The sequence below is a fragment of the Thunnus thynnus genome, chromosome 24 (genome assembly GCF_963924715.1).
Source record: "Thunnus thynnus chromosome 24, fThuThy2.1, whole genome shotgun sequence".
Lineage (NCBI taxonomy): Eukaryota > Metazoa > Chordata > Actinopteri > Scombriformes > Scombridae > Thunnus > Thunnus thynnus.
In genome coordinates this window covers 10174475-10185602 of record NC_089540.1, presented here as the reverse complement: position 1 = coordinate 10185602, position 11128 = coordinate 10174475, and the positions used below count along the sequence as shown (strand labels likewise).

The 11128-nt window shown below is 39.8% G+C and overlaps 1 protein-coding gene across 2 annotated transcripts; it reads right to left on the bottom strand.

The window, feature by feature from the left end:
• Positions 1 to 229: 229 nt before the first annotated feature.
• Positions 230 to 10909, bottom strand: LOC137177192 (sodium/myo-inositol cotransporter-like). Of its 2 annotated transcripts, none has more exons than XM_067583347.1 (5): positions 10748 to 10909; positions 5439 to 6249; positions 5108 to 5306; positions 3993 to 4120; positions 230 to 3899 (listed from the first exon to the last, which is right to left on the bottom strand). In XM_067583347.1, the coding sequence occupies exons 2-5, from the start codon at positions 6067 to 6069 to the stop codon at positions 2662 to 2664; spliced, it is 2196 nt and encodes a 731-aa protein (XP_067439448.1). In that variant the 5' UTR covers positions 6070 to 6249; positions 10748 to 10909; the 3' UTR covers positions 230 to 2661. The 2 variants fall into 2 exon arrangements, with proteins under 2 accessions (XP_067439448.1, XP_067439449.1); XM_067583348.1 differs by having other exon boundaries at positions 10768 to 10909.
• Between the last annotated feature and the right edge of the window lie 219 nt (positions 10910 to 11128).

Genomic DNA, 11128 nt, shown 5'->3' with positions numbered 1-11128 from the left:
CAAGAATCAGTTGGCTGGAACATATTTCTAATATGACATCTTAAAAAAAATCATTTTTACAGTCAATAAAACTTTAATTTCTATGGTTTTCTTATTACATTTATACAGTATCTTTGTGTTTGGACTCTGCAGGAATTCCTGACTGATTTCTGACAAAGCTGTAAATCACAATAGCAACAAATTACAAGTACTGACATATAATATACATATATACTGTATATTCCACACTGTCTGACCCAATCAGACATCTTTCTTAACTTAAAGCTACTTAAGGTGATGTTTTTAAGTTACTAATGTTACTACTTTTAAGAAAGGACTATATATATTCACTCATTGCTGTAGGTGCAAGCCAATTGGAAACCAACAAAAACAAAAGGTAGGGTCAAGTCAGGTGTTAACAAGTTATTATACCCTTTCACTTTCTTCTGGTGCAATGGAAAGTATTGTTAACTACAGCATCCCTGAAGAACATTTTGTGCAAACTGAATTTTGCTTTTAATTTCAGAGATAAGACAGATAATCAAATAACTTGTTTTGCAATATATGAACAAGTACTCTAAGCACATACTTGTTTTTACACTAGTAACTGTGCTTTTATTGAAGTAAAATCTAACTGAAGTTCTCTTAGTAATGACAAATGAAGATATTTTGCTACCCTGAATCATTAAAGTCAAGTTATAGAAGCTCACAAAGTTATCAGCAGTGACTAAGATATCAGGTTCGACCAACATCAAATGAAAGGAGAGTGGTCTAGGTAGTTCCATCCTTATTTTTATTGTGTAAAACAATGATGTAAGAACTTTCATTAGTTGAGACGTCAGATGTGGGAAGACGACTTAGAACCAGCCCCTGCTTATTCCTGAGAAAATCTGCACATTATAGTTACACTGAGAAATACCAGTCTTTTAAAATTGAGTCATTTGGCTGAACAGTTTCTTTTGCATATAATAGGTTCTAAACTTAGTTCTAAATTTAGTTTAATTGCACAGTTAAACTGTTGAAAAATACATTAATGCAATTATATTAAATGGATCAATCCAGTAGAGGAGGAAAGTGTGAGACACTTATTCAATGTTCTCCCCTTCACATCTGTAAATCAGTTTTTACAAATAAGCACAATGACACCATGATTCACAATTACGTTCATCAAAAATTGAAACCATTTGAGCGGAAGACACCCTTTGAGTTCTATCATAAGTGTAGAAACTAAAAAACATTTGACAAATGCTTATTTTCCCACACTAGTGTGCAGCTTGGACCCTGTTACGATCCTTTCAACAGTTTATGAGTGTTAGCACATACATATGTAAAGTATCATGTGTTATATTAACAAAGTGCACTCTATGATGTGTTGAAAACATAGATATAAAAGACTGAAAAAAAGCAAAACATAAAAGCATCATTAATACATTTCCAGTAAAATCAAAAGGCATAGTCATTGTAAATTTTCATTAAATTCACATTCAAAACTTAAAACTCCACCTAAACAGTGTTTTGTTTTACACACCGGTGTGCAGTACCTCGAGTATGTACACAGCCACCACAACAGAAGGAGATATGACATAATCGTCAGTGTGTACTACAAAATATAAAAAAAACGTTTTAAGTTTCACTTGGCGGTATTACTATATAGCATTCACCGCTAATTGTCAATATATTTGCTTAAAAAAAATTCTACCTGGTCCCTTGCTAGCCAGTCTTGGGCTGCAATTCAGTCGATTGTCTATGCAAAGCAATGGAATGATGATGTGATTATCAATGTTTGTGAGGTGCGTGTTTAACCACAGCAGATGGTGGATGGTGGGGTGCCCAAGTTTTCCTGGGTGTTTTCCCAATATGTGGCTTAATGTCAATAATTTCCACCACCATAACACCAATTTTTGGTGCTGCACGGCCTTTGTGTGAAGCCATTTGGAAAAGGTCGAAACAGTGTTTGGACAACACTGGACAACACTATGAACCAAGTAGTTCACTTGAAGCACACTATACAGAGTGGAAAATACGTCAGAATGTACAACAAAGCAATCAACTCATTCTGTTAAAAAAAAAAAAACAACCCTCTTTTTCAACTGAGCATAAATTTCAGATTGAATTTTGCAGGAAAAAGATGAATGGTAAATGGACTTCATTTAAATAGCGACTTTCTAGTCTTCTGACCACTCAAAGCGCTTTACAATACATGTCAACATTCACCCATTCATACAAAAATTCATACACTGATAGCAGAGGCTGCCATGCAAGGTGCCAACCTGCTCATCAGGAGCTAATCTAATGCACATTCACACACTCACTCACACACGTGTAGCCCAGTCAGCGAGAGCAATTTGGGGTTCAGCATCTTGCCCAAGGACACTTCGACACATGGACTGGAGGAGCTGGGGATCAAACCACCAATCTTCCAATTGGTGGACAACCCGCTCTACGTCCTGAGCCACAGCCCAGAACCAAACAGACGCCTTCACTGTGTATACGGGAGACGTTTTGTATACAGCAAATTGCAATTTAACAAAATGTTCTCATGTTAGAAAACAGCTGTTTTGCTGTTCATCGTGGTCTTTGTTGATGAAGACTTCAGGGAAAACTGAAGGACAGCTTACCTGCAGACCATTCCTGTGTGTAGATTATGGACTAACGTGGTCCACTGCTTGGAATTAAGGGAGCCTATAAGGAGAAATAGATGAAGAGAAAGATCCCAACAGAGCAAATCACCACCAGTCCTATGTTCAGGATGATTTTGGTTCTTGGAGGTTCATGGAGAAGTTCATCCAAGATCTTCTCCTGCTCCTGAACTGTAATGACCTGAGATTTAGATGGTTTCTCCTGGAAACCACAGAACCACTCCAAAACTTTCATACACTTCCCACTCTCCACTTCTCCTCCTCCAAAGCAGCCCTGCTCTTCTTCGTCCCCATCCCTCACTCCTATCCCCCCTGCCTCTTCGACCATTTTAGGGTCAGAAATCAGTGAGTGGCCATTCTGGATTGGACGGATTTCTATGTCATTGACTGCAATAGCATGACCATTGCTTTGCTGAGCATTTTCATGATTGGCCTCAATGCCTTTGAATTTGTTTGAGTGGTCCTGACACTTTTCTTTACCGAGCAAAGTGTTTCCATTTAAGATTGCATGGTTTAGAGGCTTCAAAGTAGTCATGTCTTCTCCAGCTTCTTTTTCTTGTTGTTTTAGCCTCTTTCTTTTGTTTAACCCCCATAGAGTAGTGGTTCTGATTTGTTCTTTTCCAGGTGGAGGAGTGCAGAGACTCACAATGACAGTCACCAAAGCTGACACCCAAAATAAGATGCCTGCCACATACATGAAATGGACATCTTTGATGAAAGCTGGCCGCTCATCAGGCTGGTTGCAGCGTGGCTCGCGGTAAACCAGCGCCAACACCAGACGGAGTGCTCCAAGGGTAAACCCTACCATCCCACCCCAAAAGGCACCTGTCTCATTGCAGCGATGCCACAAGATGCCAAGCAAGAAGAGAGCAGCTATGGGTGGTGTCAGGTAATCTGAAACTTCTTGGATATAATAGAACATCTGGCCTCCCTGCATCTCGATGATGACTGGCACCCAGGCAATGCTGATGATCACCATGAAAACCACAAACAGTCTGCCAACAATCACCAGCTCCCTGGATGACACTTGCTTTCGTAGCATTTTGTAAATATCCAGTGTGAATATGGTGCTCGCTGAGTTGAAAATGGAGTCTAAGTCACTCATTAGAGCTGCAATCATGACAGCCATCATCAGGCCGCGGAGACCAACAGGCATCACGGACATGACAAGTCGTGGGTAAGCCACGTTGCTGCAGCCAGCTGCAGAACCACACACTTCCATGCAGTGCTCTGGACTGATACACGCCAACTCATCAGCAAATAAGATCCTGGAAATCATCCCTGGAATCATGATGATAAATAAAACAGTCATCTTGTGAGTCAACAGTCATGATTTTAGGTGTTACTCATTCATAAAGCAATCGATGACTCTACCTGGGATGACAATGATGAACATGGGCAGGATTTTCAGGAAGCCTGCCATGATGGTAGAACCTTTGGCATGGGCAATGTTCTTCGCTGCCAGAACCCGCTGTACAATCACTTGATCTGCACACCAGTACCTGGAATACACAGCAAGGACACTTAAGAGTTCACAATTATCAAGGACACTGGTTCCATTCCCCATTATCTGTGTTGTCTGTACTGACTCCAAAGGGTGACTTGTGGCTCCATGGATGTTGGTTAGTCAGTTCACAACTTTGGTCCAGACTGAAATGTCTCAACAACTATTAAATGGATTGCCATGAACTTTTGTACAGACATTCATGGAGCCCAGAGGATGATGTCTACTGACTTTGGTGATCCCCCTTTCCTCTAGTGTCAACATGAGGCCAACAACTATTGGATGGATTGTCATGAAATTTGGTACACACATTCATGAATTTTAATTGATGAACTTTTCACTTAGCACCATCATAGCAAGGTCAAAATTTAAATTTGTCCAATACTTTAGTTTATGACCAAATATCTGCAACGCTGATAACATTCCCATTAGCTAACATTTTCTATTTAGTGAATGTTACCATGTTAAGGCATGTTTGCATGCTGACATTTAATTCAAAGCACCACCCAAGTACAGCATTATAAAGCTGCTAATGTGGCTAGACACTCTTGCTTAATAGATAGCTCCACTGATAAGCTAGTAGACAAGCTTACTTACTGTTCAGGAGACAGTCCCAAATGGTTTATTTTTGTTTACACAGGAAATTAAATGGATGCTAGCTCTTTAATTACATAAACATAATTATAATTAAATGTCCTATCTTGCTACCTTGCTAGTGGTAGGTAAACGCTGCAGTGTGATGTGGCTAAAATGCTAAATGGAACAAAAAATATAATTGTAATAGATTGTCCTGGGGGTAACCCCATGGTAAAGGTTATGAAGTAACCAAAATGACAAGCAGAATGTGTTTGCCTGACAGTGGCACAAAAATAATGGCCAAGTGGATTAGCATAAATCTATGGACCATAAATATTTACACATACAAAACTACATGGAAGTGAACCAGTAAAGGAGTCAGTCCACATGGAAAGACTTGTATGAGTACCAAATAGAAGCAGGAGTCTGGCCCAGTAAGAAACCCGGCCAAGGCAGGTCTGGATCCCTCGGACCTCGAAGGATCTTCAAAGAATCTTGCTTTGGGTGGAGGTGGTGGTGGTGGCAAATTTCAGAATACGTCAGGTTGGGTGAAGACAGAAAGATGGCAGTGATGTTTGGAGAAGCCTCCATGTACTTGGTCCTCACCCCTTAAAATGACATGGCAGGACATGGTTTAACACATGGGATAATATGCACATAAAACTGTAGAAAGGTTGAATTAATTACTTGGTGTAAATGGTTTAAGTATGATGCACAAAAGGAGAACAGTAAGTAAAGACCTTCAAGTCCTCCCACTTTGAAGAGGCTGATGCCTGTGAGGCAGAGTGCTCCAGCAATCATGAGGAACGCCTGGACCGTATCCGTATAGATGACAGCAACCAGGCCCCCAGTGATGGTCAGCAAGGCCGTCATGGAGATGAGCAGGATGATTGACAGATACAAGTTCCACCCCAAAGATTCATGGATGAACAAGGCTCCAGAATAGAGGTCCACAGACAATTTGGTGAAGATGTAGAGGACAAGAGATAATGCAGCAAAATATACCTTTAGTCGCCTCCCGCCGTACCGTTTGGAAAGGTATTCTGGCATAGTGTAGACTCCAGACTGAATATACACAGGGATAAACACCCAGCCTAACAACTGGAGCAATAATAGTGCGTTGAATTCCCAAGCAGCCACACTAAAGCCGCTAGCAGCTCCTGATCCAGCTAGTCCAATGAAATGCTCACTTCCTATGTTGCTGACAAACAGAGAAGCTCCTACAGCTGCCCAGTTCATGGAGCGACCAGCGAGGAAGTAGCCGCTCACTGTGCTCCGATTGGCTTTCCACATGGCGAGGAAGCCAATCGCTAGCACCAGGATGAAGTAGATTGCTACAACGATGATGTCTGCCGCTTCCATGGTGGCCATGTTTGATCACTTTTGATGCTCTTTAACAGAACTGAACTAATTTCTGACTTATTTGAAGAATTGTTGTTCCTTTGCACTTTATATCTAGTTTTGACACTACTTATAAAATGCAATAGTGCTGCAATAGTGGGTTTTGACTGTTGGTGCCATAAAAGGAAATTGTCATCTGTGCTCTGGATCCTGAAACAAACACAAACAGACGAACAAAATGTTATTTCAAAAGCAATGCAAAACATGCTGTAACCTGTAAAACTAATGGATAATACAACAAGAAACTTGTGCATGCATGGGGCACACTGTCGTTTATTGACGATTTATATACTCACTGATTAAAATAGTATATAAGCACCTGCTGGTAACGCAGCTATGCTGGCAAAGGCAGGTACACTTAGGCCCTGAGGGAATCTCCTGCTTCCCTCTCTGCAAGCCAAGTTCAGCATTTGAATTTGCATATACTGTGAGGCCCTGTTTACACCTGGTATTAACATCCATCTCGGGTGATCCAATCACAAGGGATTGGATTGAAACGCACCCAAGAGGCATTGGAGACGGATTGAGATCCGATCACTCAGACCACATTCGGTGGTGGTCTGGGCCGCATGTGACCACATTCATTTGGCAATGTAAACGCAATGCGTCCTGGACCACATTGAAGGACCGCCTACTCAACCAACGTTCTCTAGCCTATTTTCCGGCAGACTAGGCAGGGAATTGCATTACTGCCTCCGGGTCCAAAGCTGTTCAACTTATTTGATAACAGAATAAACAATTTGTTTTTCATGTAAATTGAAAAACGTAATCCACCTCCCGTTTTTTCCTGTTTTTCCCGTTCCCCTATCCGGTTTCACTCTTCAAATCGACAGTTAGGATAGTAATTTAACCAAAACCAGAAACTAACTTGTTTTTCGCTTGTCTGTCTATATTTCAGAAGCTAAACGTTGCTGGATAGTTTCTTCTTACCTGTCAAGTTGATAACGACAGTTTTTAGTTTTTCTGGGCTGCTCGACATGATAAGCTCAGGATTTATCAGGAGGACGGCTGCTTTACTACAAACAGTATGAACATGGACTGTGTGTGTGTGTAACAGCTGACCGATTGAATTTATAGAAGAAAACAGAACATTATTAACATTAGATCCTGACCGCTGCTGTCGGCGTGTCGGAGATTTAAATAATCAATGAAGTTATGCTGCTGTGTCTTGTGCGTAAATGCGCACAGCTTCTCTCAATGGAGAGACGCAGCTGCGGGGAGATCACTGCATATAACACACACTCTCTCTCTCTCTCTCTCTCTCTCTCTCTCTCTCTCTCTCTCTCTCTCTCTCTCTCTAAACTATAATAAGCCAGCTAACCTCACATTTACTCTACTGACACAGAGTTAACTCTAACCCTGAAAGAGTTTTCTGCATGTCCAGTTACATATTCAGGTTATTTCAATTCATTGGTTTCCTTTTACTCGACTTTTAACCTGGCTGTATCAGTCATATACTGGTTGTCTACAGGAAGTCCTTATCTTGAAATTCATATTTACCATGGAACCCCACTGAGTCACCTTAATGGTTACTTACGACAAAGGAAATAAGTAGGAAAATGATTGAACATCATCATTTTTCAAGCCCTCCCCTCATGAGCATTTACAGAAAGATCATCTTCCTGTCACACATGCAATCAGCCAATGCCTCTTGTAGTTTGTCCAAAGTCAACTTGATTTAAACTAAAACATCTTTTTGAATGATTTGTTTTGCTTTGTTATTATCTACTGTGCATTTATTGCCTCTATAAATAAAATACACACCAAAAGTGTCAACATGTAAGAGATTTATAGTAAGTTTATGGTAAGTATGCAAATGATAATAACTTGTACAAAAACATGTTGGATATCAACTCACTTGCCAGTTTAGTACCATTAGGTACACGTAGATAAAACCAATGCAATATAATACAACATCTCAGCAAAAAAAATCCTGCCTTCATGAAGGTCATAATTATAATCCATTTTTTCTATGCCATTTTATTTTATTTTGCCTAATACTGCCTGCAAGCTCTGCGTAAACTCATAAAAACATGTTTCTTTTCTTTTCTGTCTTGTCTTTCTGATACGCCTGCATAGCAGGTCTTCATAAGCAAATTGAAAGTCAAATTGAATTTCTCAGGTCTCTGAATGTTGACAATTCAAAGCTCTGTTCATAGTGACTTTTACAAAAAGACTAAGTTACTATAAGAATTAGACCAAGTGACTGACCAACCACAGTGGTGGCCCAATCTTTTTAGACTATCTCAACAACTATTGGATGGCACAATATTCATGTAATATTCATAAAAGAGATTCATGTTCCTCAAAGGATATTGACTCTACTCTGAACACAGCACTGTCGCTATGAGCATATTAGCATGCTAAAAAACTGCTCTGCGAAAGTACAACTTCACAAAGCTGCTAGCATACCTGTAGTCTCTTCTTGTTTAATCCATACACTGTGTGATTTTACTTTCAGATGAGTGGTTACTCTAATCAGGACATGATTTTGGTGTAGGCAAGGACTCTCACACCTCACTCAAGTGATCCAGAGCCTCTTAGTAGTTTAATGAGGCCCCATGAACAACTTAACCCCAATGCAAAAAAAGATCTCAAAATAGTCTGAGTTATCTCAGCTTGGGCTTGTAGACTACTGTATTTTTTTAACGGAAAGGCTGCATTACTCAAGTATTCCTTTAACATTATATCTGAAGTATAATGATTGAGGGATCCCATGGCCAACTTATGGTGGACCAATCATGTGACATAAAAGACACAAGTACAAGCTAGCGTACTGATATTTGCAGAAGTAAAGGAACACATTTCAGCTGCTCTCCAGTAACTACTAGCTGTAGTGTCTGTTAGCAGTGCCATCATTCGCCTTGATTCAGGACTGTAGTATGAGGGTCCAGCATCAGGATTGTTGTTTGTGTTTGTTGCTGAGCAGAGTGCTCTGGTCTGTGCAGGATAGCGGGGGTTGACTGTATGAATGTATAGAAGTCTTTGTAAAAATCCCCAAATCTCTCCACACACAGCTTCACTCTATTAGCTTTATTTAAGCTCAGTGCAGCCAATGGGAAATGTTTCACTCGTGTAAACGGTTGGGGACAATATCATCAGTGACATTTCCTCACCAGAGTAAACAGGACCTACTATATTTCTAGGTACAGTGTTTACTCCTGATGCTACTTGCAGTAGAGTCAATGTTGTTTTAAAATAATGTGTACTGTACAAGGATAACCGACTTCTTAAAGGGAATACTGGGTAAATAGAGGGTTAGTTTCCAGCATCAAGGTATCTGAGGTTATTCTTTGCTCTTAAAAGTTCAATTAGGGGACCTCTGTCAAACCTGTTTTGTACCAACAGGAAGGTTTCATAACATAAACTGTCACTGAACAACTTTTGACAAGACTTCTATTTACTTTAGAGGGAATTACATGTATTTTAGTCGCATTTTAATGCACTACAGTAATTCTTTTCTTCTGGAGGAGCATTTAAGGATTTAAGGTCCTGCACCTCACACAGGTGTTTCCTTTTATTTTCTGATTATTATTTCCTGATCTGCACAGATTGAAGCTGGGTGGAGCCTAGGATTATGCTAGGATTACATGAAGTCACCAAGCCAAACGAACGACTAGGTATGATAAAAGCTATTATTTTTTCCCGCCCAAACCCTCCTGATTAAAGAGACATCAATAAGCTGCAGGCTTTACATGCCCACACAGTCCTGACAAAGAGTCTAACTAGGAAAAGTAAGTGAAAACACCTGTGTGGGTGGATCACAAGCCATAAACCTTGCTGTTTGTAACGCTGCATCCATACTGAAGTGTCAGTGTTGCTGCTGGGTAATTTGGGATTACATAACAGCCTCTAATAATAAAGGGGCGGGGCAGTGAGACCTCTAACAAAGCTAGTCATGTGCACTAAATGACATGAAACACAGTGTGACTGGGACTCTTTAGTGAGTTTGAAATTGAGTTTCTAGTATATCTGTCATATTGCAACATGTTTCCTGTAATATTCCTATTATATACTCCAGGGGACACTGTATCAAGGATTTATAAGATACTTTTTTTGATATATTTCTATAATATTGTTGCATTTGTTATTTGGCTCATCTAGTATTACTGCAATACTGTGGCACCAAAAGTTTTTGTGACATTCCTATAATATACATACACAATATACTCTAATACAGTTGGTTGGCTATTAAGTATATGGTTGCTGTGCTTTATGATATTACTGATTTTTTAGTTATCTACAACACAATACTGTAGTATTTCTGATTTATATAAGGGACTTTCTCACACATGACAATGTCCACTTTGCACTGTCTCCTATGATATTCTTACAACACTCATATACTGTATCAGTGGTCTTCTTTTACATTTTAATCACGTTAATTTTCTTTTCTATATTGCTACAATATTCAAATATCATCAACATGTTATTAATACCAGGCTAAAATTTAAATGTTTGTGGGCAATAGTAGTGAATACAGTGTTAAAATTTGAAATCAAGAAATACCTCCTAAATTAATCATAGTCTATGACAACTATTCTCGACAACTTTTGATCTTGAGAATTTATGGACGAAAACTCGCTCGTTTGATTTTCTATCGCGATATATAAGCCGGACTTTAAACAGTAAATAACGTCAGATTTACCTGCTGGATGTCTGATTTACCTCCGTGAACGTCTCTTCTTCCCAGTTTGTTTTAATGGTAGATAGTTGCCTCTCTGCCGGAGACTGGTGATGGCTGCAGGGTCCTCAGCTTCTTAACAGGAGCTGGAGCCTCCGCCCACAGCTGCAGCATCATCACCTGGGTGGAGGGAGGACACGCTGCTCGCGCTCTCACGATGATGATGATGATGATGATGATGATGATGATGTGCTGGGATGTGTCACTGAGCAGGAATAAAGTGGAGAGTAAACTCATCTAAACTGCTGTCAAATCTAATCAACTGAGCACAAACTTCCTGCATTCACATTCATTTATTTCATTCATTTTAGCTCAATCTATGCCAAAAAAACATTAAAAATAAAA